Here is a 27,397-nt window from a genome sequence, read left to right on the forward strand (position 1 = left end):
CATATTAAAACAGTATATAAATGGGAAGGGGTGGGGTAGGTTATCAAGAGATGCCATGGCTACTCAATTTAGTGTTTTATCCTTATTTTGCTTTCCTGCTTGCGGCGGTGACAATCGGCTCTTCACTCCTCAGTCTGCCACTCAGGGGTTGGATTGGCGACTGCCCTTCCTGCTCTATATACTGGTGGTTGTAGAGGGCCGGGGAGGGGGGGGGGGGTTGAGTTCTGATTTGGGTAGGGATATGCTAATCCTTGTTGTTCAGAAGTGCATGTTTTTTTAATTAAATTTTTTAATTATTATTGTATTTTTCATTGCTGATGGATATACTGACAACTACTCCCCTGCTGGTGTAGGTGTCCATGCGGAAACAGGAGATAGAAGACAGACTCAATGCCTGGAATGTGTTTAATGAGAAGAACAAAGAGTTGTGCGAATGGCTGACACACATGGAGAGCAAAGTGTTGCAAACTGCAGATGTGAACATCGAGGAAATGATAGAGAAACTACAGAAGGTAAATGGGAGAAAACAGGGACTTGGGCTGAGTCCCCACTGGCGCTGAGCTCGCTGAGCGGGCGGCGCTTGGCGCGGTTACTTGCATATATATATATATATATATATATAGTTGTATTTACATTTGCATATTTGCTTTGCTGTGGAGGGTTTTTGTCACTTTTTTTACTCACCATAACTTAACTCAGTATTATGGTAAACCCCATCCTTTAGCTTCTCTGCATACCCAGTTAATCAACCCCACACTGATGAGACCCATTAAGGTCGAAACAGCTGTCTGTGGGTGGGTTTTCTGGGTATGCACCTTAACCCTGGCTGTGCACAAAGCTGTGACCATGCAGCAAGCTTAAGCCTATAGGGAACCATGTTAAAAATGTTTTTTGAAGCAAAAAGTGGCACTGTGTGCTCATTTGCATGTCATTTCCCAGAATCCCTTGCTGCAGTGGAAGTGCTGTGTGCTGGGTGATAATGGGGAAAGGCGGGGTTGCAGACCTGCCTAAGACATGCAGATGAGCATACAGTTGTATTTACATTTATTTATAAATATATATATATATATATGCATTATATATACATATCTGCGTTTTTGTAAATAAAATTTTTAAACTTTCCTGCTTGCTCAGCCCGCAATTGCTCCCCCCCCCCCTCGTCTCACCCGCGCGTGCGCAAGTTGCAGGACACCCGGCGCTCATGCTCTAAGCATTAGCGCGCTCAACGCCAGCGGGGACTCAGCCTTAATGGGCAAACTTAGGCTGCGCTTATAGTGCCGGCGACAGCAACGCGACGTCACTTCAAAACAAATGCATTGAATCTGTAGCATGCGCTTATAGTAGGGGCGACGGAGAGACATTAATATCTGTAGTCAGTAGAATTTGATTTTTACAGACACGGTCTCACCATGTGACAGGCTGTAACCAATCAGATAGTTTCTGATCTGATGCAGGGAGAGGGGAAATGTGTCTGTGTGTGAGTGCAGGGAGAGGGGGGTGGGGTGGGATTGTGTGTGTGTGTGGGATTGTGTGTGTGAGGGGGGATTGTGTGTGTGTGGGATTGTGTGATTGTGAGTGATTGTGTGTGTGTGGGATTGTGTGTGTATTTTTGTGGGATTGTGAGTGGGTGTGATTGTGTGTGTGTGGGAGGGGGGATTGTGTGTGTGATTGTGTGTGTGTGTGTGTGGGATTGTGTGTCTTTGGGATTGTGTGATTGTGAGTGATTGTGTGTGTGTGGGATTGTGTGTGTGTATTTGTGTGGGATTGTGTGTGTGTGGGATTGTGTGTGTGGGGGATTGTGTGTGGGGGAGTGTGATTGTGTGTGAGATCAGGACCGCCAACAGAAATCATGGGGCCCAGGACAAATGAAAGGAGCAGACCCCCCCCCCCCAACCCATAGCGCACCTACCACAGAAATATTTTTTTAGTGCTTAACTTATACTTAACCCCCCCAATACATCTACAAATCAGGCTTGCCTTGGGGATTATCACAGGTTGGGCCGGTGGCTGCAGGGGGGAGGGCGGTGTGGTGGTGGGGGGGGGGCCAGTGGCTGGCGATTTGGCGGGGGCCCAGCGGCTGGCGGGACTGCGGGGGGATGGTGGCGGGGGCCCGGCAGCTGGCGAAACTGCGGGGGGGACGGTGGGTGGCGGGACTGCGAGGGGCCGGTGGGTGGCGGTAGCCCGGCGGCTGGAGGGACTGTGGGGGGCTGGCGGTGGCAGTGGCCCGGCTGCAGGTCACAGCAGTTGCTGCCGGCCCTGCCCCGCTGCAGGCACCTCTAAGTCCCACAATGGCTGCTCGTGTGTGCGCCGGGCCTCCCTCTCACGCCGGCGAGGCGGAAGCTTAGCCCAGCTGAATTCCGGCGCTGCCGAGAGACCCGGCACCGGGTGCAGCGTTTTATTATTGGGGTTGTATTTTTACATGTATTGGGGGGGGGGGGTGTATTTTTATATGTATTGGGGGGTTAAGTAAAAGTTGTACGCTAAAATTTGTTTTTCTGTGGTAGGTGCGCTATGGGTAGGGGGGGGGGGCTGCTCTTTTCATTTGTCCTGGGCCCCATGATTTCTGTTGGCGGCTCTGATTGTGTTTGTCTGTGTGTCTGTGTGTCTGTCAAGTAAAACACACTATATGAACAACTTTAAAATTGTAAATTCTCCTGTAATTTAACGTAAAAGTACTGTAAATTCAGCATACAAACAGAAATTACAACTCCTCTCCATTTCTGCTTTCCCCCTTACTACCGTTATGGTAGTAAACGCTGTGTAATATCTTTAATTTAGCTTTAAAGAGGCAATCCAAGCAGCACTTTAAAAAAAATGTTTTAATATATGATTACCTTTGTTGAAAACTAATTCCCTAAGCTGCCGATCGATTTGTTCTGCTGCGATTGATAAGCAAAGATCCTGCTTCCCTGGGTTCACTTAATGGCCGCCTTTCAGTTCCATTCAATCCTTCAGTCAGTGTAACTCAGCAGCTAAGCAAAAGTATAATGCGTGGTGCTAAAAACTGTTAACAGCTGTAGTAATAATGATATGAAGATGATAGTTCCCATGTGAGGTCTGGGGTATGGTATTAATTGTGGCAGGGTACTGGGTGTGGTATCCTAGTTGGTAAACCAGCGTAGATGGCACTCAAGAATGTCCAGGAACCAAATGCTAATAATCACCCCAATGTAGAGCTCTTTAGCAATGCCTTGTGTATCTGTGTAGCACGAAACATGTTGGTAGGGTAATGCCTTGCCTTTTTTCCCTCCATGACCATTAAAACTTTATGGATAACGCACTTTCCTTTTAAATTCTCTTTTTTGGATGTTTCGGTTTGCTCTGCCATTTCTCTCTTCTATTTGCATCCTAACTCAGCAGCTACAATGTATCCTTGTAACATTGCCTATTGTTACAGTTTACAGCTCAAATTGCTGGGAACATTTGCAACAAATAATCATAAACAGGAAAGTGTTGCAAAGATCTTGCACTGCTGGGGAGGTGGGCTAAAACCTGCTATAGAAATCAAAGGATGCTCAGTATATTAAAGCTTGTTAAAAATGGCATTAATAGTTGAATAATAATTTTTTTCAAATGCAGTATTATCTAATCTTTATCCCGCTAGCTCCCTACTACTCGGGTTTATTCTCTTTAATATCCCGCTATCTCCCTAATACTACAGAACTGATTTTATTTTAAAAAAAATTAAAAACACGTGGGATATTGCATGGATTTCTCTTCTTAAGTTTGTTACAAAAATCCAAACGGTGTTACTTTACCTATTGTAGCTTCGAGTCAGACCGGCCCCTCTTAAGTACCAAATCCTTCAAGTATCTTCTCTAGTTCTGAGTCCCCCCCCCCATAATTACAACAGAAGATCTTCATTAGTTTACCTTGTTACTTTATAAGACTAGTTTCTCAAACTATTGTCCCTAGACGAGCACTGATGGTACCCGGATACTTCTGTGGTGGTCACTAGTCCATTACTGCCAGCATTGGTGATGGACCCGTTTTATTTTAGAGTGAGCCGCAGTATCGTATAAATAAATAATTATAGTGATCAGCCTATCTAAGCTAAGTGAGGCGATCCTCCGCTCGCTTGTTGCCCACGATAAGGAAACGTTTGAGTATCTCTGTTTCGAAACCAGGAGAGTGTAACGAAGAAGTCGCTGCTCGGTCAGTCCTGGTTAAGGTGACCTGTTAGTTGGCAGGGGAGATGCCTACAAAACTAGCCTTGTGCATCGTGTAAGGCAGGGGTGGCCAACTCCAGTCCTCAAAGGCCACCAACAGGTTAGGTTTTAAAGGTATCCTTGCTACAGCACAGGGGGCTCAATCAGTGATTGAGCCACTGATTGAGCCCCCTGTGCTGAAACAGGGATAGCCTTAGAACCTGGCCTGTTGGTGGCCCTTGAGAGTTGGAGTTGACCACTCCTGGTGTAAGGACTTTCTCTGTTACTTTAAAGTCCCATCTTGTGCAATAGTAGTCGTACTTGGTATGCAATTTTGATTAACCCTTAAAGGTATGGTGTATGTGTGTATATATATATATATATATATATATATATATATTTAATTACTATGTCGGAGAGCCACATTTCTAATAGTTTTTAACCACTTGGATAATAGCTCTGCATTTCTGTCCCCTTACAGCCCTGAGGGGGTTAATCCATGGGCACATTGCAAACATATACTGTAGACTGTTCCTGTGAAGCAGAAACAGATACACTGACATGTGAGCTGCACCATATGGTTTGAGTTGTATTACATGATTGCATGAGTTTGGTTTCCCATCCAGGATAGGGAACTATATCTGCGGAGACATTCCCTGAAATAATGCTATAAGAGATGAATTGAAGGATCTCACTTGGTAATCCTTTATTCCTTAAATATCTGCTGGTGGTTCTTCTTATTCAGTGCATCTCATTCATTTTAAGGTTGGAAACTAAACACCTTTTTGAGCACATCATTGCTGTGTTTACTACTTCGATTCTCGTCCGTTCCTTTAGGACTGCATGGAAGAAATTAATCTGTTCAGTGAAAACAAACTTCACCTGAAACAAATTGGTGAACAATTGATCGTCGCCAGCAATAAGGCCCGATCCACAGAGATCGACAACAAGCTCAATAAAATCAATGACCGCTGGCAGCACCTTTTTGATGTCATTGGTTCACGGTAAGAGAAAAATAATTATGGCTGGGGTCCTCATGGTGCAGAACTGAAACGGTTCTTTGTTCTCCAGCAGTGAAATAGTTACAATTAAACTTGGGGGGTTGGGGGGTGAAACAATGTATAATGCCAAATATCATCCGCTTCTGGTAGGGTCCACAGACTGACAGTTTAATTCTCACTGAAACATTCATTTTCTGCTATAAATGGGATGTATTTACTTGCCTTTCCATAGCCGTATTCGGGATTATTAGGCTAAATAGGCAATGTTAACTTATACTTTGGCAATTGAATGGTTTGCACAACATGCTCCTCTTTCTGCAACAGAAGTTCATTATTGGTATTTTTGTTAGTGAAGTCACATAATAATTCTCACAGACACTTGGGCACACTCACAATCAATCACACATCTCACACTGACACACACTCAGACACACAGTGCTTTTCAGCTTGGTCACATTACCAAATTGCTGAGGCACAGAAGAGATATATAGCATTTGTCTGTTCAGAAACAGTCAGGAGACTGAAAATGAATATGCAGCTCATAGTAAACGTTGCAAATATAAGGGGGAAAGGGAACACTCTCGCTACTGTCTGCAAAGTAAACGTTGTATTTACACTGATAGAACAGGAAGTATTTTCAATATATATTTAATGGTGTTTTTTGTTTTGTTTTTAATGTTAAATTGTCTATCTATAATAACCCACAATCATATATTCAGTTTTACCTTGGGGAAACTTTTAATAAAAGATAGAAGGAACTATACAAAATGCTCAGCAATGGAAGGGGGTCATTTGTTAGTACTGTTTCATGAGATCAAAAATGCATTCTGTTCATCAAAATGTATGCAGAAAATCATAATTTTCACAGCAGTGCTCAGTCCTCTGTGTGTGTTCACTGCCAATGATGTTTCGTTATATGGAACAACCTGTATGAGTAGCTGTTTGTTGCATAAGAATTCAATAGAAATAGCCGTGTTAGTCCAGTTGAGATAGTGCAGAGTAAATGAGTACTTGAGTATTAGGTGATATATATTGTTAGTCCAACCAAAAGCTATTATAAGACAAGCTTTTGAGAGTTCTCCTCTCTTCCTCAGGTCAGCGATACTCATTTACTAAATATTCTAGGAGTTTAACACAGATGTAAACTCCAAGATCACAATCTAAGGCAAGATGATGTAGAGACGTCACGGCAGAGGGGATAGTACAGTATATATACAGACCGGGGCAATACATTGATGAAAGTGATGGGGAGAATGTGGAGAGCATGTAGGACCAATGTTTGTAGGAAAAAAGTTGGCATTCTGTCATTGACCACACTTTTTTCCTTCATCCTGGTGACGTATGACCCTGTGTAAAATACAAGAGCTATTCTTCCCCCCCCCCCCCCCCCCCAAAAAAAAAATCCTATTTGCTGTTAATGACCCACTCAGGGTAGAAGTATCTCTTTTGGTAATTACTCTGTCATGTAATGCAGGGGTGCTCAAACTTTTTAGGTCGCGCCCCCCCGCCCTCTTACCTGCTCTTTGGCATCTCATCTCTGCGACATCGCGGTGTCATGGCAACGCGTCGCCATTTGATGCTGCATTGTCATAGCGACGCACCATTGCTATCAGAAGATGGAGGAGAAGCCGGAGAGAAGGTATGAGGCAGTTACAGAGGCCCCGCGCTCTCCCCTGGCAATCAATTTAAATGTTGTAGCGAAGAGCGTGGGACTCGGTACGGCGCCTCCCTTACAAAATGTTGCCCCCCCATTTGCGCGCCCCTGGTGTAACATATTCTTTGTGCACCTTTCTCATTGCTATGTACAGATATGTTAGATTCAGAGAGACGTGGAAAAGATATAATCCACTTGTGCGAGTGCACATTGGTGGTGAGCACAATCGTCTCTGGCTGTGGGCTTAGACACTGATGTGATTTGCTTAGTTCATGACATCAGGCTCGGCTTTGCCATATGGCAGCATTACAAGGAGTACTCTCCTCGCGTGCATTGTGTGCGTGTGTAAGGGCTTGTGCCATTCAGAAAAGCATTGTCAAGTCTGATTTACAGACTGGAGGCTGATGCAGAACAACGGGGGAGGGGAGCTGGGAAACCCACAAGTGTCCCTAGAAAATGCGGAGGTTAAACATCTGCTTCTTCTGGGTGTTGTCAGTCCACATCGGGGAAGCTGCTGCATGAAGCCGCTCACTGATTATGCTTTGTGTTAATCTGCAAGACATGGATTTAGTTTTTCCTTCAACAAACACATTTTTGAACTAACGGAGAGAAAAAGATTCACACAAACGACATACGTGAAAACGAGAGGTTACCCTCAATCTATTACTTCCTGGGAAAACATTTTATAAATAGATAAACTATTCTACTAAACTGCTAAAATAAAGTTAATACATTCTTAATAAGGTATAGAGCTTTGCAGGATCCCCACAATCAAAAACGAATAGACGATACCGTTCTGTGGCTAACGAAATGCTTTCATATGTGCGAGCTTTCGAGATACACTGATCTCTTCTCCCGGCGGTGTTACACTGATCTCTTCTCCCGGCGATGTTACACTGATCTCTTCTCCCGGCGGTGTTACACTGATCTCTTCTTCCCGCGGTGTTACACTGATCTCTTCTTCCGGCGGTGTTACACTGATCTCTTCTCCCGGCGGTGTTACACTGATCTCTTCTTCCGGCGGTGTTACACTGATCTCTTCTTCCGGCGGTGTTACACTGATCTCTTCTTCCGGCGGTGTTACACTGATCTCTTCTTCCGGCGGTGTTACACTGATCTCTTCTTCCGGCGGTGTTACACTGATCTCTTCTTCCGGCGGTGTTACACTGATCTCTTCTCCCGGCGATGTTACACTGATCTCTTCTTCCGGCGGTGTTACACTGATCTCTTCTTCCGGCGGTGTTACACTGATCTCTTCTTCCGGCGGTGTTACACTGATCTCTTCTTCCGGCGATGTTACACTGATCTCTTCTTCCGGCGATGTTACACTGATCTCTTCTTCCGGCGGTGTTACACTGATCTCTTCTTCCCGCGGTGTTACACTGATCTCTTCTTCCGGCGGTGTTACACTGATCTCTTCTCCCGGCGGTGTTACACTGATCTCTTCTTCCGGCGGTGTTACACTGATCTCTTCTTCCGGCGGTGTTACACTGATCTCTTCTTCCGGCGGTGTTACACTGATCTCTTCTTCCGGCGGTGTTACACTGATCTCTTCTTCCGGCGGTGTTACACTGATCTCTTCTTCCGGCGGTGTTACACTGATCTCTTCTCCCGGCGATGTTACACTGATCTCTTCTTCCGGCGGTGTTACACTGATCTCTTCTTCCGGCGGTGTTACACTGATCTCTTCTTCCGGCGGTGTTACACTGATCTCTTCTTCCGGCGATGTTACACTGATCTCTTCTTCCGGCGATGTTACACTGATCTCTTCTTCCGGCGGTGTTACACTGATCTCTTCTCCCGGCGGTGTTACACTGATCTCTTCTTCCGGCGGTGTTACACTGATCTCTTCTTCCGGCGGTGTTACACTTATCTCTTCTTCCGGCGATGTTACACTGATCTCTTCTTCCGGCGGTGTTACACTGATCTCTTCTTCCGGCGGTGTTACACTGATCTCTTCCGGCGGTGTTACACTGATCTCTTCTTCCGGCGGTGTTACACTGATCTCTTCTTCCGGCGGTGTTACACTGATCTCTTCTTCCGGCGGTGTTACACTGATCTCTTCTTCCGGCGGTGTTACACTGATCTCTTCTTCCGGCGGTGTTACACTGATCTCTTCTTCCGGCGGTGTTACACTGCAAAAACAGTGCATCCTGGAATGTATCTGACGGATACATGACGGTATCCTAACCCTCTCCCTGTGCAGTATGCGATTTATGACTTAAGGTTTAAAATGGTCCCTGAATGTTAGTGGTGTGTGTGTGTGTGTGTGTGTGTGTGAATATAAATGTATAAAGCACATACACACACACACACACACACACATACTCCTACATCACTAATATTCAGGGACCATTTAACACCTTAAGTCATAAATCGCTTACTGCACAGGGGGGAGGGATAGGCTTCCGTCAGATACATTCCAGCCTGTTTTTAAGTAAAAAAAACTTTTCTTGCTTTATCCATTGTAACATCGCCGGAAGAAGAGATCAGTGTATCTCGGAAGCTCGCACAAATAAAAGCATTTCGTTAGCCACAGAGCGGTATCGTCTATTCCTTTTTGATTATTAAGCTCGGCTAACACGGTACAGAGACACACACACACACACGTCCCAGAATTTGCAAACATGTTCGCTTAATTCATAACAAATTCGTATGATATAAAAATAGAGCAGTTCAGTGCAAAGGGATTACTCTTAACATCCCTGACCCCCATGCGCTCACGCTCCCCACACGTGCAGTCTCTACAGGCTTATTTAGCTTTACAACAAGGGCGGTCAATGGCAGTGCACTCCCATCCTGTAGTCACATGCGTTGTAGTAACAGACAAAGTTCAGAAAGGGTGTGATAGCTTTGCATACAATGGAGCCAAGGCTGCAACAAGTAAACCAAGACATGTTCTGTGGTTACCGGCGATTCCAATCCCATCGACACTTTGGTTTCGGTATTGGTGGGTTGGTCATAAATCCCAATTATTACACATCAGCTGGTAGAGAAGGATATACAGGAATACCCCGCTTTAAGTACACTCACTTTAAGTACACTCGCGAGTAAGTACATATCGCCCAATAGGCAAACGGCAGCTCACGCATGCGCCTGTCATCACGTCCTGAACAGCAATACCGGCTAACTACCTGTACCGAAGCTGTGCGCAAGCAGGGAGACTATAGAGCCTGTTACAAATGCGTTATTTACATCAGTTATGCACGTATATAACGATTGCAGTACAGTACATGTATCGATAAGTGGGAAAAGGTAGTGCTTCACTTTAAGTACATTTTCGCTTTACATACATGCTCCGGTCCCATTGCGTACGTTAATGCGGGGTATGCCTGTATATATATATATATATATATATATATATATATATATATATGTATATGTGTGTGTGTGTATATGTGTGTTGTTTTATTATCACTTACTACTTTGTGTTGTTATATGGTGCAAATTATTTGGTAGTGAGGCGGTTGAATTTCACACTCGCAATGCTTAAGGTTCACCCTAATGATCTGTGCTTCATTCTGCTGCTGGCTGGCAAAGAATAGATGGCAACAGTGTTCAGTGTTTGAACATGACTGTTGTAAAAAGCCACCCTCCGCTTACAGCCCTTCAGCAGCAGGGATTAGACATTACAGTATAAAGCTTCATTAGGCTCGATGCCAAGTGGCAAAAGGCTTTTTTTAAATAAAGAAATACACAGCAGGTGTTTTTGCTTCCAGAGCAAGAGCCACACGAGAAGCACACCACCAGCCAATGGGAGGAAGGGCTCACTCAAGGCTGCTTGGTTGATTACGGGGATGGGGGGGGGAACGCTTGCTTTATTAACCCTTCCAATGCCGGTGTCCCTCTGGAACTCGAAGGGTTAACGGAAAATATTCAATGCAATGCAGACTCCACTGAATAAATGAAATCTCGCTTCCACAGGGCATATGTATCAAGGCAAATGGTGCGATTCTGTGGCAAAATGTCTGCACCATATTGTATGTATCAAAGGGAGACAAAAAAACATTGACATCAATAGGATGGTGTGTTTGATATTTGGTTCTTTGATATATCTGGTGACGTCGGTTTTGCCGCAGAGTTACACCATGTTTTCCTCAATACATAGACCCTCACTTCTCTGTATAAACCGTGCCGTAGTGTTTTTAATTCTTCCTGATGGTTCTCCGCTTTGAATAAACATGTGTGTACATGGCAAGGAGCAGGGCTTTTAAGAGCAGACACATCCCCTGCACCAGTGAATACATAGGCCGTTGCATGGGGAGGGGTTTACTCTGGCATGAGAATTGTGCTGATAATAGACAGGTTTGCCTGGGAGGATGTAGTAAGGATAGGAATGTTTTTCCCTTATGAACAGTAAGTGCAATGCTATCTATACTGCTGGATATTGGCTTTCCTCTGTCCTTCATGGGCAGCACAGAGAATGCGGAGGTGTGTGTGTGTGTGTGTGTGTGTGTGTGTGCAGCAGGGGTATAGGGGGATGGGATAACTGTGCTCGTATGTGCAAATGCATGAATGAATAACTGGGGGAAGATGCAGGATATTCGGCTGTCTGATTCCCTTCTGAGGCCTTTTACTCCCTTTTCCTGTATGGCTGTAAATGATTTGGGGCTAAAAAGACCCTCCAAATTATGCCTAGCAAGGGGGGGAATGGAAACGAACGCTGGGGCCATTTAGTTCACTGTATCTAAGGCCATAACTCCTTTCTGCTTTTATGGTAAGGCATTTTCTTTATATACAATATATCATTGCTTTGTATACAGCTTTGCAGCGCAGTGTACAAATGATTTCTGACATGCAGGACGGCTTTAAGTCGGCTCGTCTCGCTTCTCTTTTGTGCTGTAAATTGATTGTAGAATAGCTGGGGCATGAATATATATTGGTACATTGCAGCTCAGTTAAAGATGAGCAGAAGCAGCACAGCTCGCATATGTAAATTGGGCCGGAATGTCCCCGTTCCAAATAGTCACACAACATGCATATTGCACCAAGGAGCTGAACCCTGCATCTATTTTTCACCATGGTGCAGACAGTGGGGGTTATTCTTTAAAGCAGCATTCCATCAATAAAATGCTTTCCCCTCGGTTGGAAGACGGGGGTCTCCGGAAGCTGAACCACGTTAATTTCATCTCTGGGGACCCCTTACTTCCTGGGATACTTAACTCAAAAGGTGCTGCCGGTACCTCGTGGAGATTTAAAGCTTAAGCGTGACGCGGGCCAATAGGAAGCTTCGACGTGTCATGCGGGAGATTTAAACGTCCATATTGTTCACCCTGGAGGGGACAGTAATGGGGTCATATTGGGAGGTATGTATTTCGGGAAGCAAGGGGTCCCCAGAGCTGAAATTAACTAGGTTCAGCTTTGGAGACCACCGCCTCAGGATGCACCAGTGATTGAAGTGTCTTGCAAAAAGTAGTGGTACTATGCCTAGCAACAAAAAACTCTTATGTATTAATCATTGGGATTAAGCAATGTGGCCTGTATCTTAGAAAGATTTACGTTGTAAAAAAAGGAATGGAGGAAGACTTTCTATAATAAAGATTTAATTTTTTTTTTTTTAAAGAAGATAGAATTTCACATTTGTTTAAAAAAAAAACCTTCACCATTCAGTGTGTGTCCAGCAAATAAAAATATCACTTGTGAGCACAGTTACATGTCTCAGACGGGTCCATAACCCTGACTATCCCTACTATAGTTTATCAGGAAATGCTTCCACTTTTAGCCAGGACTTCTAGTCCATTTTAACATGGTGCCTTGTAAGCTTATGTATGCCGCATTACACCGTTTATTTAGAACAGCCTGGGTTAAAATGGGAAATCTTAATGTTTTTTTTTTTTTTTTTAAATAAATTAGTTCTGTAGTATTATATAATAATGACTATTTCTTTTTTTTATTATTATTATTATTCAATACGTAATGCCATTTCTTATGAGTTTTAGTATACTTTGATTTCTATAGCAGATTTTAGCCCACCTCCCCAGCAGTGATAGATCTTTGCAACACTTTCCTGTTTGTTGGCAATATTCCCAGTAGTTTGAGCTGTAAACTGTAACAATAGATAATGTTACTTTAGTGCTATAAGAATAGATTGTAGCTGCTGAGTTACACTAACTGAAAGGCAGCCATTATGTTAGGCCAGTGTTTTTCAACCAGCATTCCTAGGAACCCTTGGGTTCTCCAGGCATCTGTAAAGGGTTCCCTGCCATTTTCTTGTCATTTGAAAATGGTATCAAATGCAGAAGAGTTTACAATGCATCTGATCTCAGGCACACTATTAGAGAGGGTTGGGGTTCCTTACAATGCCTGATCTTAGATGCACTATTAGAGAAAGTTGGGGTTCCTTACAATGCCTGATCTCAGACGCGCTATTAGAGAGGGTTGGGGTTCCTTACAATGCCTGATCTCAGACGCACTATTAGAGAGGGTTTTGGTTCCTCAGAATTTCACTTAGGGTTCCTTAACCAGAAAAGTGTTGGAAACCTCTGCGTTAGGCACACAATCCGCATTTTTACAGATTTATAATTGGAGCACCAAGCAATTTGCCACTTTAGGTATGAATGTAGAATTATTTATAATAATATTTAATTATTATTTACAATTAAAAATAATAAGAAGAAATAAAAAAAGGGGGGTGTAGTATTGCTGCTTTAAAGAAGTGCCTAGCCAGTAACCCTACTTAAGACAGGTTTGTGGACCTGTCCAAGACATGGGAATGTGCTCTAGTACCTAACATTAACATTATGTCCCCTTGGCTATATCACCCAAAGGTTTTCAGTGCCTGTAATGGGTGTTGTATGAATCACTTTCATTTAAATGTGGAAACCCAGAAAGTCCTGTATGGTCGGTTTAACCAGTAGGTGCTCTGTTTGGTGTTAAATATCACTTCTTTCTGAGACCAACCAGAGAGATTTTTAACATTCTGCAATTCTGCATTCTGCAGATGTGTGCTATATATTACAAATTAAATGCTACATGTGAGTTAAAGTGCTTTCCATGGGCCACCAACAAGTTTCTGTTATTGACAAACTAGGAACAGCCAGAAAAAACATATTGGTATAAAGTTTTCCAATAATCAATTTAGTTCGATATTTTCCACAAAGAAGATCATGTGCTTGAAAGATACTAAAAATGTAAGCTATGAATTCCACCATGAATTGTGGATGCATAGAACATTCTGAAGAGCTGCACTTGAGCCGTGTGGAGTGTTTCATGCTGGTCCCATGTTTGACCTAGTTATATAGTAGAAGAGGATGACTAAAGACACATGACCATTGAGTTCAACCTATCTTAAATGTAGTCGACTAGGATACTCGTCCTATATTTTGTACTTATATTGGTTGAACATTAGCCAATTATGGCTTATAAAGCGGGGTTAGGTGTATATATGTATATATATATATATATATATATATCCCTATGTACCATTCCTTTCTAAAAATATATCTAATATTTTCTTAACGATATCTGTTGCATGTGCCATCGTAGTCTCCATCTGTAGTAAAGTCCACATTTTAACTGCCCTTACTGTAAATAATCCCCTTTCCTTTAGCTACTAATAAAATCTTTTTTCCTCCAATTTTTACTGTCCTTCGGATGAAAGGTTCCCTTGAATATTCCTTGCATTCACCTTGAACATATTTGTAAATAAATATTGTATCTCCTCTTACACATCTTTACAAAAGTAAACAAACCTAATCTCGATAGCTTTTCCTCATGAATCAGACCTTCGATCCTCCTTCTTCATTTGGTGGCTTTTCTCTGCACTAGTTTCAGAATGTCTCTTTTTTTTCCATTTATTATTATTATTATTATTTTATAATGGAGCAGTGTCCAAAACAGTTATCCATATTTAAGGTGTGGTCTTTCTAAATATTTAAACAATGGCAGAATTATTCTGTCTTCCCTTCTATGTAGACTGTACATGATAATATCCTATTAGTCTTTGCAGCTACTGCCTGACATTGAGCACTATTTCTAAGCCAGCAATTTACAAGCACTCCTAAATCTTTCTCGAAAAAGGATTTACCTAATTTTGCCCCATTTACTTTGTATGTAGCATGATTATTCTTGCTACCATAGCCTTACATTTATCTGTATTAAACCTCATCTGCCACTTACGCTACCCAAGCTTCCAGTCTATCAAAGTCTTGCTGTAGAGAAATTACATACTGCCCTTATTTTACTACCTACCATAGTTTAGTTTTGTTTGCAAATTGGAAATGTTGCTCTCTACCAACTTAAAGGTCATTAATAAAAAAAGTTAAAAAGCAGTTGCCCCAGTTCTGAACTTTGAGATACTCCATTTACAACTTTAGTCCAATCTGTTAAGTTTCCACTTATGACAACTTTGTTGTCTATCCTTCAGCCGGTCTTCAATCCCAAGTACAAATATATTCACCCACACCAATTTCCTTTATTTTGTACACTTGTGTGGCTCCGATATGATTGGCAAAATTAATATGGTCTGTGAGTATTACCGAATAGAGCTTTCTGATGTCGGCAAAGATTTATGATTTGGCACTTTTTTTTATCACTTTAAAACAAGAACACTTTTATGTGTCATAATCTGGAACCAAAGTTAAAAAAAAAACATATGTTTGTTTTCAATTATGCAGTTGTCAAGAGAAAGGGATACCATCATACGAGTAAAACTTGAGGTTTGCATTGTTTTATCATATATATCTCCTTGTTCCTTTTTGGATCTCACAGGGTAAAGAAACTGAAGGAAACCTTTGTAATTATCCAGCAGCTGGACAAAAATATGAGTAATTTGCGGACTTGGCTAGCTCGGATTGAGTCTGAATTATCGAAGCCTGTTATTTACAACATCTGTGATGACCAAGAAATACAAAAGAAGCTTGCTGAGCAACAGGTGAGATCTAAATATATGTCTAGATATAAATATAATGAGCACACAGTAATATTTCCATTTGCTATATGCTTTACGGTGGAGGGTGTTTTGTCACTTTTTTTTTTTACCCACCATAACTTAACTAATGTGTGGTGGATATCTATCACAGCTTCAAATTGCAAATTTAGTACAACCAGCTTCACACTGATGAGTCCCAAAAGGTCGAAACAGCTATCTGTGGGTAGGTTTATTGGCTATGCATCTTAACCAAGGCTGTGCTGAAAAGCTGTGCAATGCAGCAAGCATAAGCTTATTGGGGTCCATGTCAAAATGGATTTGAAGCAAAATCCCTTGCTGCAGTGGAAGCACTGTATGCTAGGTGAGGCAGGGTTGCCGACCTGTCTAAGACATGCAAATTAGCACACAGTAATATTTCCATTTGCGATATAAATATATATACAGCTGGTCTCAGCTGTTTTGGAGGTCAGTGGCTCCTCCCTCCCAGGGTTTAAGCTCGCTCCTCCCCACTTTCCAAGTAAGCAGGTTTTATTTTCATGCAGCTGGTTGTGACAGGTTAAATGCTAGGATCATTCTTCCTCTAATTATAGAGGTAAATAAGAATTTTAATCAGTGTTTGGACCTGCGGATTGGTCATGCCTTGAAGTGGCTCACTGGCTTATATACTTTGGCCAAAGGGCTAACTAAATGACCCTTTTTCAAGAGATACATAGGTATTTCACTATGTATTTTTGTCACATTGGATGTTGCTCTGGACTTCTTTGTTTCTTGTTGTATACTTATTTTGATACCTAAAGTAATCCTTCCATGTTTGGTTGTCCTAGGTCTTCTAGTTTGGGCGTGCATAATGAGACACATACTGTAGACAAACATTCTGAAATATATATATATAAAGATGTTTGTGTTAAACTTTGCAGGACCTGCAGAAAGACATAGAACTGCACAGCACTGGGGTGTCTTCGGTGTTAAATATCTGCGAACATCTTCTGCATGATACCGACGCCTGTGCGAATGAGACAGAGTGTGACTCGATACAACAGACTACAAGAAGTCTTGATAAACGTTGGCGAAACATCTGTGCCATGTCCATGGAAAGGCGCATGCGGTAAGTACATTACAAGTCTCTTACTATGTGTAGGAAAACCACCACGTAGAACCTTATGCTGGAGAAGATTAGTCCTATTTTTTTTAATGGAGCTGATCTCTCCTCTAGCACGAGGATGACGTCCACACCTGAGGATGTACAGTTGCCGCTTTACCAGCGGAAAAATCCAGTGTTTGGTGCAATTGTTACTATTTGGCCATGTTCTGTATGAGCCTTACTAATTTAATAATGTATGAAGCTATATTGTCCACATCTGTATAATAGCTGCAGTATCTTAAACTAATGTAAGAAGTTTTCATATATGAGATGAGCTTTGTAACCCTTCACAAGCCTCTATTAATATTTTTCCAAATAAATACCTTTTTTATAGTAGTGTAGCGATAACTATTTTTAAAGTGCCCAGCAAAGTCGTCATATTTTTGTTGTGTGTGTGTGTGCTCCATTCATGTTAGCAGAAATGTTAGTACAGCCAAGTCATTCTAGAATCGCAATGGGCTAAGTTCCACCATGGGCAGAGTATTCTAACACTGTACATTTAGTAAAGTGCCCTCTAATATTTGTAACTTTCTTATGAGCATTACATTGGTGCATTTGACAAACCGCTGACAGCGCGAAACGCGTTAGTAGGATCCTTGTTGCGGTCCTCCGTTTTTCTGTGTGGAATAAATATTTTTTTATAGCACTCTGTTTTCCAGCCCATCATGTTTTGAAACGTGCTATATTCAGCTCCGGGGACCCCAAGTTCCCACTATACTTACCGCCATGGATAGTGTGTTTTGGTCCCCTATAGAGGAAACAAACAGTGCTTTAAATCCAATGCGTCATATGGGCCAATGAGAATCCTGCATGATGTGGGGGATTTAATATAAGGGGCGGGAGCTAAGGGGAAAGCTACTTTCAGAAAACCAAGGTTTAGCAGGTGTGGAAATTGTTTCTTTTTATCGCTATTGGCAGAATTGAAGAAACGTGGCGCTTGTGGCAGAAGTTCCTGGAAGATTATTCCCGATTTGAAGAGTGGCTCTCCTCGGCGGAAAGGACAGCAGCTTTGCCCAGCTCCTCCGAAGTGTTCTACACGATTGCCAAAGAAGAACAAAAGAAGTTTGAGGTTTGTAGTTTCCCCGTTCTGTTTCCGTTCTTCACGTATCCCTTTTATCATTTCTCTTTTACAACAGTTGTCTGACATGAAAACAAGTCGTACGGCCGTATGGATGGCTACCTCCAATTATCCATAGCTGCTGCCTCTTGGAGTGCAGAAAGATCACACCTATTATTACTGCCCTGTTCTCCACCTCCAGGAGACAGATTGTTCCATACATAAGCTCGGCTTACCTTGTCTGTATGTTGGTGATACTTAAGTGACATTGTCTAAGGAAACTAAATGACAGGCTTGTACATACTCCGTTCCCTGTATCTAGTACATCAGCTTCTGTATTGATATTGGATACCATTCATCCTTAAGCCTCAAATGCTGCTGCAGGCCATCACCCTATTAATATAAAAACTGGTGCAGTATTGTGTCACCAAAGCCTGAGTTTACCACTGGTTGAATCCTCCAGATTTTCTCTCTTGCAGCTGTGGAGAACTTGGCAAATAGTGACTACACCCTTATTCTTGGGCTGCCATTTTCTTTTTATGAAGCTGAATGTCACATGTCAAAAAATGTATTAAAGCACATTGAATGATTTCTTGCAGGGCAGGGGTGGCCAACTCCACTCTTCAAGGGTCACCAGCAGGTCAGGTTTTCAGGATATCGCTGCTTCAGCACAGGTGGGTCAGTCAACGACCCGAGCCACAGATTGAGCCACCTGTGCTGAAGCAGGGATATCCTGAAAACCTGACCTGTTGATGGCCCTTGAGGATTGGTGTTGGCCATCCCTGCCCTGAAGGGAATCCCTTTGCTCTATAATAGCCTTTCAGCAGTGCAGAGCTCCTCCAGGCCTGGCATGTTGAAAGATCTATGGTCTAAATTAGGCAACCACACAAGAAGTCTCTAATATGAATACAATCGGAGAAATATCCTGTGCTGTACCTAATTTCCATGATCTGTAAAAACCATAGCGATGGCAATCCACATTAGAGCCGGGTTGGGTGGATTTACTGGCCACAGTGTTCTCTTCACTGTAGTTATTTGCAGTTTCTGCTCCACCTTAAAAACAAATAAAGAGAGAGATATTCTTAAATGAAGAGAGAAAAAAATATGTTCTATCATGTTTGGAACAGACTAAATCAGTTTGTCTTTAACTCTTTGAAAAGTTGTAACATGAGCATAAGACCGAGTCTTGTAATGTGAATTCCAGGCTTTCCAGAGGCAGATTCATGAGCGTCTTACTCAACTCGAGCTAATTAATAAGCAATACAGGAGACTTGCCCGCGAGAATCGTACCGATGCAGCCAGCAGACTGAAACAGATGGTACATGAAGGCAACCAGCGCTGGGACCAACTCCAGAAGAGAGTGGCTGCAATTATTAGAAGACTTAAGGTGAGACACATTTGCCTACCAACGATTTATTTAAACTCCGAACATAGAAGTTAGGCAAACATCAACACAATCGCAAGTGTTGAGGGGAGTCCGATTATGTCATGGAAGATGTGAACTACTAGAGAATGCAAAAGGGAGATGTGGTGAAAATAAAAAACGTTGTGTGGAGATCTACAGTGATGGCCATTGTATCATTTATTTTAATTTGTTTCTGTTGACCTCTAAGAAATTAGAATAAACATCAAATAGCATCAAAGCATCAAAACACACCATTTCAGGGGTCGCAGGGGTTTTCTGTGAAAACACTAAAAAGAGACGTTTGTGAGTGCCATCAATTAAACGTTTTTTTCCTCTTTAAATTGGGATGGTGACGGCTCCATCTTGTTGAACATTACTGCATGCTCAGGCAAGACTCCACTTTGTGTATATAACACACTGTGAACCCCACTTGTACTTTTATTTTTGATGTGTGTGTGTGTGTGTGTATGTGTACACGCACACACTGTTGACTGGGTTCAATGCATGTTACCAGTTACTCGCTGCATTTCAGATCTCTGGGAATTTCACAATATCTACATTGTGTGGGTATTTGCCCAGGCATAACGTGAATTACAGGCAAGCTTTGAACTAATGGTGTTTCAACTTGTAAACTTAAAGTGGCACTTGAATACAATTTTCAATCCTTTTAAACTTGTCACTTTCATGTGCTATTTAATTTATGCAGTATCCATTGAAAATCTTTTTTTTTTAAACATCACTGCCTCTGGTCCTCTGTGTTTTTTTCTGTGTCAGCAAGATAGTTTTTGGAGCAGTAACTAATCAACATTCTTATTATTTAAATTCATTACATTTGTTAACGCAGCAATCCCACCATTTCACCCGTTTCTTTTGTACAAGATGGGAGCCAGTGGATCCCAATATACATACTGGTACCAGTATGTTACTTCTTGGTTACGCACTGGGTTTTAAATGGCAATCCAATAGGAAGCCTCAATGGAGGATGTTGCGACTTCTTTTTGGATCCACCATTTTGTTTCGCCATACCTTCACCGGGTAAATAACTTGGAAACTTGCAGGAGATGGGAATCTCCAGAGCTGAAAACAGAGCGGTGCAGCTCCAGGCATCCCCACAGCGCATCCCCACAGCGCATCCCCACAGCGCACCCCCACAGCGCACCCCCACAGCGCACCCCCACAGCGCATCCCCACAGCGCACCCCCAGATTCCCATCCAACCTTAGTGGAAGTCCCAACAATAAAACGGCCAGTAGCCAGGATTTGGTGGTTTACATAAATCGTGTGTTTTTATACCGCCAATATACATTCGTATCCTCCCTCACATACAAGGTGGCGACAACTAATTGCGATTTTGTTTTTCTTATTTCAGTATTTCACCAGCCAAAGAGAAGAGTTTGAGGGAACGAGAGACAACATCCTTGTGTGGCTCACCGAGATGGACCTGCAGCTTACTAATGTGGAACATTTTTCCGAGAGCGACGTTGAAGATAAGATGCGACAGTTAATTGTAAGAGTTATTGGTGCTGGGCTGCATAGCAGCAAGTCTAGCTAAGTTGGGTCTCGATAGTGGTTGCTTTTTCCCCCTGAATCATTGCATTTCACCTGATTTCCCTTTATGCATTCCCTATTCTTGTTTATGAGGGGTTTTTTTTTTTGCTGAGTACCTAGTAAAATAAAGAGGTGCATCTCGTTTCCATTGTAACATCTGTATTAGGCTCCACGCAGACATGCAAAAACTGATTTATTTAGAATTTTTTCCTAACACGCTACTCACCAAGAAACTCAGTACTGATTGTATCTGGAAGCAGTATTAGGAGATCAGGGACAGTGGCAATAAGTTAAATGTAGCTTATCATATAAAATGTGTGTGTGTGTGTGTGTGTGTGTGTGTGTGTGTGTGTATTTATATTTATATATAAAATTATGGTAAACAAATAGTTTAATAATGAAAAGACGTATAGTCATTAACATTATTAGCTTTGATTGGCTCTTTTGTTTGCAAAATAATTATGGTGCCATCATTGGTCAAACCGATAGACATAAGCAGCTGGTAGGCTTGAACCCAATGTTCCCGACAAGACATGATTCATATACATTTTTCACAAGATACTGTAGACATAAGTAAGTCTGTTCCTTTTTTTAGGTGACTCTTCCTATGAAAGCTAATTACACGGATAAGTGATGGTTGAACTGCCACTTTACACCTGTTTTCCATGTTCCATAGGGCTTTCAGCAGGAAATTACACTGAACACCAACAAGATTGACCAGCTGATCGTTTTTGGTGAGCAGTTGATTCAGAAGAGTGAAGCTATGGATGCCGTGATCATTGAGGATGAGTTGGAAGAGCTGCACAAATATTGTCAAGAGGTTTTTGGTCGGGTGTCTCGATTTCACCAAAGACTGACCTCTAGAGATCTGGTAAGGAATGCTGTAGCATTTGAGTTTTTTCTTGCTGGGAAGGAAATATTAAAGCTGCAGTTCAAGCAATATCCTACATGTGTGTTTCTTTTAAATAAATCAGTTCTGTACTATGAGAAAATACTTGTAGCATTTAAAAAAAAAACAACATTTTTAATGTTTCTAATGTAGGAAGCATTTTTGTTTCTATAGAAACCATTTACAAAGTCACCCCCCCTTCCCCCTCTGACAGGCTCTGGCTCTTAAGCCCCACCCTCTCTCTAGCAGTGCACCAATTGTAGTATCTGCCTGGTCAATCTTCCACACAGAACTTTGCATTGTGGGTAATGTAGTTCAGCAATAACTGAATTAAATAACCTGGAGCAAAGCGATTGATTACAGGAGAACGGATCTATCTGCAGCTTCGCTAATCACTTGTCAATGTGCACATTGTATTGATGCACATATTGAATGGGGGAAAAAAATGAAAATTAAAAACGGCAGCTTGAACTGCAGCTTTAAAAGAACTGATGGTTGGGTAGGAATTATATCTGTGTTGGATACGTGTATGTTTGTTTATATATGTAAGTTTCAGGAAATATTCTTGATGTAAAAAAAAAAAAAAAACAAATAATACATTCAGCTTGAAGCCCAACATCATAAGTGTTCTCTCAGTAGATAAAGTAACTGATTTTTTTGTTACTACGTTGTAGCATTTAGAAGAGGAAAGAGATACTTCTGAATATGATACAGATGCAGAAGACTCCAGAGAGATGGACAATTCTTCCTGGCATAAAACATTACATGAGATGGAAGCCTCCCACCAGTCCCTTTGTCATCTGATGCCTCCAACTCTTGCTCACGAGAGATCTGGCCGCGAGACTCCCGTCAGTGTGGACTCCATCCCTCTTGAATGGGATCATACTGTTGATGTTGGTGGCTCTTCCTCACATGAGGATGAAGAGGAGGGAACATACTACAGTGCTTTATCGGGTAAACACGAAGGATTATTACCTTGTTGTTTTGTGCACCATTTAATGATTTGGTATTTAAATGTATCGCATTTATGTGTTACTAATTGCAAGTTTAAATTGCAGAAAACTTTTCCAACAATACGGTGAATATTTTATTGTCTTTAATGAAGGTAAACCTCTCCGTTCTAACCTGGAAATATGAGGAAAATGACATTATTGTTTTTCAGATGTAGAAATTCCAGAAAATCCTGAGGCATATGTCATAATGACAACAAAAAGTTTACAAGCATCTTCTGGTAGGCGCCTGCCAATGCACGTGTCTAAACCTGGCGACATTGCTGTGATGCCTGCTACCCTCCTCGTGCCCTTTCATGTGCATCATCTTCTCTATTGCTTTGTGTGAGCACCATATTTCCCAGTCCACATACCATGGTGTCGTAAATGGTGCATCCCATCTGTGCGTCGTGTCCACCATGTGTCCAACAAGAGGTCCTTTAGATGGCATGTTTGGTTATGTGCTTGGGATATATGGATACCTTTAAGAATGGTTTGCAGACTGCCCTCCTCTCTGCTACAGATGCACAGGTGTTTGTTCACACGAATTGACATACACAATGGATGACCCTTGTGTATATTTTCTTGTTGATTTAGCCACTCTGCATCATTTACCCCTTTCTAGCAACTTGGGGGGGAAATTGGCTTCAGTTAGATCCGTTGGTTCTTTGCAGTTTGCATGAATATTTGAAAACGTGCTTTTGTTCCCCCATGGTCACCACTACCACCGTGATACTATTGCCATGATGCTATCACCGTAACACTAGCTCCCCCCTTACAGCTCATATTACTTTGATTTCCACCCTACCTTAACATAACAGAAGCTATATCCATGTTATTTCCCTAAATGCTATGGCTGGTATATTTGTGAGATGCATGCGTTGCCTGAAGAAAAGAAAAAAACAGGTTAACTCCTTTTTGTTCACCGCAAATATTATTTTATTTAACTATATCCTTATTTAGTTTTAACAAAGGCATCTATATTTGCTCTACAGGTAAATCGGATTTAGAAGCTGCTACCTGGCATTCTCCGGACAGCCAGATGTCAACCAGAAAGCATCAGTATAAACAGAATGAAATGATTATGGGCCTACTCTCCGCCACCCCGGGAAGCAACACAATATATGACCCCAATTCCGTGAGTCTCACTTGTAACTGATTTGAAATCGCCTGGTATTGATTAGTTGTGGGGCATATCTTCTTGTTTTTCCATATGACTTTCTATGCTCTACACCAGGTAGGCATTTAAATTGAAAAACCATTAGACCAGGAGTGGCCAACTCCAGTCCTCAAAGATCTCTAGTGTTAAGGATATCCCTGCTTCAGCACAGGTGGCTCAGTCATTGACTGAGCCACTGATCGAACTCTTGGTATCTCTTGAGGACTAGAGTTGGCCACCCCTGCATGAGTATCTTAAATTGTTAAACGGTTAGCATATCAGGAGTACAGTATGTGCTTCATGATTTATATCTTACTGTTGCAACCTCAATCTGTTTTAGAATGCACCTTCAATTATGGATTAACACCCATTTCAATATATTTGTAGTCTGTTCTAATGTCCAACTCCAGCGTTACTGGTGACCAGGAGCTCAGAACACAGAGTACACCAGATGGACCACTAATGGACGAGGGGCTGCTAGGCATTGCTAGTCTAGGAACACATTCAGGTATTGCCATTGACAAATACAACTTGTCTTGAAATGTTTCCAACACTCTGGTTTTTCTGTAGGTTTACGAGGGATTTCATCATTGCCCTGCTATTTATGTGCCACAAAGATAACATTATTTGAGAAGAGATTACAGGGCAGTGTAAATTATGATTTATTTATTTTTATGAGCGGTTATGAACTCAAATGATATGCTGTATATAACATTTCATAAAGTCGTGCTGGTTGTAGAATGCGTTTAGAAATCTCGTGGCCTTCAAATGATCATAAATTAGGAGGAGAGGTCTAATGGGAGGTAACCTAACTGCTCAGGAGAGGGTATAGTCCATTGTAATCCCAGAGTGACTTGATTGTGTCCTTCGTTTAGTAGCTATATCATCCTGGGCACCAAAATGAGATTGTATATAGTTCTATACAGTGCGGTGTGCACGGCATTATCTACAAAAATATTATAAACATTGTTACGATTACAGCCGCTCGTAATCTTAACCTTATAAAAGTCACAGGGATTTAAAGACAAACGTAGAAGCGCTGTCAGACTAATGGCTTTTGTGTGGAAAAGGTATTCGGTTTATAGAAACTGACAAATAACTTTTGTGTCTGGACAGGGGTGATTGAGCGATGGGAGATTATTAATGCTCAAAGCTTAAGCAACGACCTGAGGGAGAAGCAGAACCTGCAGCAGTGGCAGCAGCTCAACGCCGATCTAAATAATATCACTGCATGGCTGGAGAAAACCGAATCGGAACTAGATCAGGTCAGGACGATGAAAGAGGCAACCAACACCCAGGAGCTGGAACACAAAGTAAAGAAACTAAAGGTATGAACCTATTAACTAACCGGAAGGGGTAGTTACTTTCAATTTACAGCCTTATTTGCTCTAGTGCAGGGGTAGCCAACTCAAGTCCTCAAGGGACACCAACAGTCAGGTTTTAAGGATATCCCTGCTTCAGCACCTGTTGGTGGCCCTTGAAGACTGGAGTTGGCCACCTCTGCTCTAGTCTTCTTTTTTTTGGTATTTTTTTCTCGGCATATTGCTTGAAAGAGGTTTTATCTCTATATACCTTATTGGGAAGCATTTGATCAGCCTTACACTTATGATGGATCTTTGCCGCCTTGAAGCAAATGAATAATTATTGACATCTCAATCAATTCCAGCATCAGTGTCCAGAGACCTAAAAGGATAGCACTGGTTGAGGCCAAAGCCCTAAAAAACCATCTACAGTATACCTTATAAATAGGTGCAAATCACCTCAATCTGTTCTCTGAGCTGTTTGAGTTTTCTATATATAAAACACTCCATAAACACGTCTCTCCAGTTGGGCGTCAGGAGAAGTGCTGTGAAACTGTGTAACTACCAATGACTAATGATTTACGACATGTATTTTTTTGCAGGATACTTTAAAAGCATTTGACAACTATAAAGCGCTTGTGATCTCTGCTAATCTGAGCAGCAAAGAGTTCCAGCAGGCAGATGATGCAGAATCCAAGGAAGTTCTAAGTGGACTTCAGCAGGTGAATTCGCGCTGGGACAAGGCATGCCAGGAACGGGACACGTGGAGAGAGAGTTTGCAGAGTGAGCTGATGCAGTGTGAGGTAGGCTTACAGAATCTGGGTATCTACTCGTAGCATCCTGCAACTAACAGATGTATGGAACAGCTGAAACGTTCTAAAATGATTGTGGGGGTCTAAATGTATCTTGTTTTCCCGACGATTAAGTCGTTCTTTTATAGCGTGTTCAATTTTACAGGACTTTCATGAGAAGAGCCATCAGCTATTGTTATGGCTCACGTGTGCGGAAAATAGGCGATGCAAAGCTAGAGTCGCAGACCGCAGTGCGGACCCACACGTTCTGCTGGAGAGCCAAAAGCAGCTGATGGTAAGACTCTCCGGATATTATTTGGTAAACTAACCAGTCTAGATATTGTATACAACAAAAGACAAAAATACCCAATGCTACATCCAATGTGACAAAATACATACAGGTAGTTAAATACTTCAATGTTAGTATTCTCATAAGTAAGGGTCATTTAGTTAAACCCTTTGGCCAAAGCGTTGTAATCCTGCAGCCACAACACGGCATGACCAGTCTGCAGGTCCTAACACTACCTGTGAAAACTCTCTTTTACCTCTGCAGTGGAGGGAGGATGGTCTTAATAGACCCATCCTGCACAGGTACATGGGAAAATCTGCTACTTAAAAAATGGGGTGGGGTGAGCTTAACCGTGGGAGGAGGGGCCGCCAACCTCCAACCAACTGATAACAGTTGGAAATGAATGAACACACAATCCCAACAAGCTCTAACCCCAGAACCAGAACCCAACATGTGGGTCATTATTTACTGACCAGTGCTATTCCATAAGACTCCTTCCAGCTCTGGAGATGCCTTGCAGGCCAATTCACTTGATTGGGTTGCAGGGTGTCTTCCGTCGCTGTTTGGTGTATTATGGCACAGCACCGTTTGGTAAACATGGGCCTATCTTTGCCACCACCAACAATAATTTATTTTCAGCAGTAGATGGTTAAAGGCGCAAACCAGTCCCACTCTGTGCTAAAGAAATGCTTAGTGACCGTTTAATACTTGTATTAATCTTGAATATGGAACGCTTCAAATGAACACACGACCAAAATACAATTCTGTGCAATTCTACTATGTACAGTTGTCTGCTTTTAATGTTCTTTACGAATAAATGATTAATAACATGTATTGTGACAAGTTACCTTGTGTAATATCTCCAGTTTAAGCAGTACAGCCAATGTAGGTGTATAATTATTATTATTATAATAATTATTATTAAGTGGGGATTTTCTGGGTATTTAGTGTAACTTTTCAGTAACTAGTCCAATCTACCTCAAATGTTGCCATAAATGAATGGAGCACATGCTAAGTCGGGACAAAATAATTATATTGAATGTATTTAAAAATCAGAGTTTTTAATGTCTGATTCAAGAATGTTGCGGCCATCTGCTTTCTCATTACTACATGTCTGACCTTGCCTCAAGGGCGAAGGAGTTTGGAGGATGTTTCAT

The 27,397-nt window shown here is 42.0% G+C and overlaps 1 protein-coding gene across 5 annotated transcripts in view; it reads left to right on the forward strand.

The window, feature by feature from the left end:
• The window catches only part of SYNE2 (spectrin repeat containing nuclear envelope protein 2), a 231,822-nt gene that overhangs the window by 199,093 nt on the left and 5,332 nt on the right, over nt 1-27,397 (forward strand). For 3 of the 5 annotated variants that reach the window (XM_075614877.1, XM_075614874.1, XM_075614876.1), the window contains 15 exons: nt 354-512; nt 4,986-5,152; nt 15,513-15,675; nt 16,590-16,777; nt 17,732-17,882; nt 19,075-19,257; nt 20,644-20,781; nt 21,499-21,693; nt 22,386-22,665; nt 22,874-22,942; nt 23,696-23,838; nt 24,247-24,367; nt 24,976-25,187; nt 25,763-25,963; nt 26,118-26,246. In XM_075614877.1, coding sequence (XP_075470992.1) covers nt 354-512; nt 4,986-5,152; nt 15,513-15,675; nt 16,590-16,777; nt 17,732-17,882; nt 19,075-19,257; nt 20,644-20,781; nt 21,499-21,693; nt 22,386-22,665; nt 22,874-22,942; nt 23,696-23,838; nt 24,247-24,367; nt 24,976-25,187; nt 25,763-25,963; nt 26,118-26,246 — 2,499 coding nt within the window. Of the gene's footprint in view, nt 1-353; nt 513-4,985; nt 5,153-15,512; nt 15,676-16,589; nt 16,778-17,731; nt 17,883-19,074; nt 19,258-20,643; nt 20,782-21,498; nt 21,694-22,385; nt 22,666-22,873; nt 23,046-23,695; nt 23,839-24,246; nt 24,368-24,975; nt 25,188-25,762; nt 25,964-26,117; nt 26,247-27,397 lie in introns of those variants that run through there. The other 2 variants (XM_075614875.1, XM_075614879.1) reach the window with 2 other exon arrangements.

The sequence above is a fragment of the Ascaphus truei genome, chromosome 9, assembly GCF_040206685.1.
Source record: "Ascaphus truei isolate aAscTru1 chromosome 9, aAscTru1.hap1, whole genome shotgun sequence".
In the NCBI taxonomy this organism is placed as follows: Eukaryota; Metazoa; Chordata; class Amphibia; order Anura; family Ascaphidae; genus Ascaphus; species Ascaphus truei.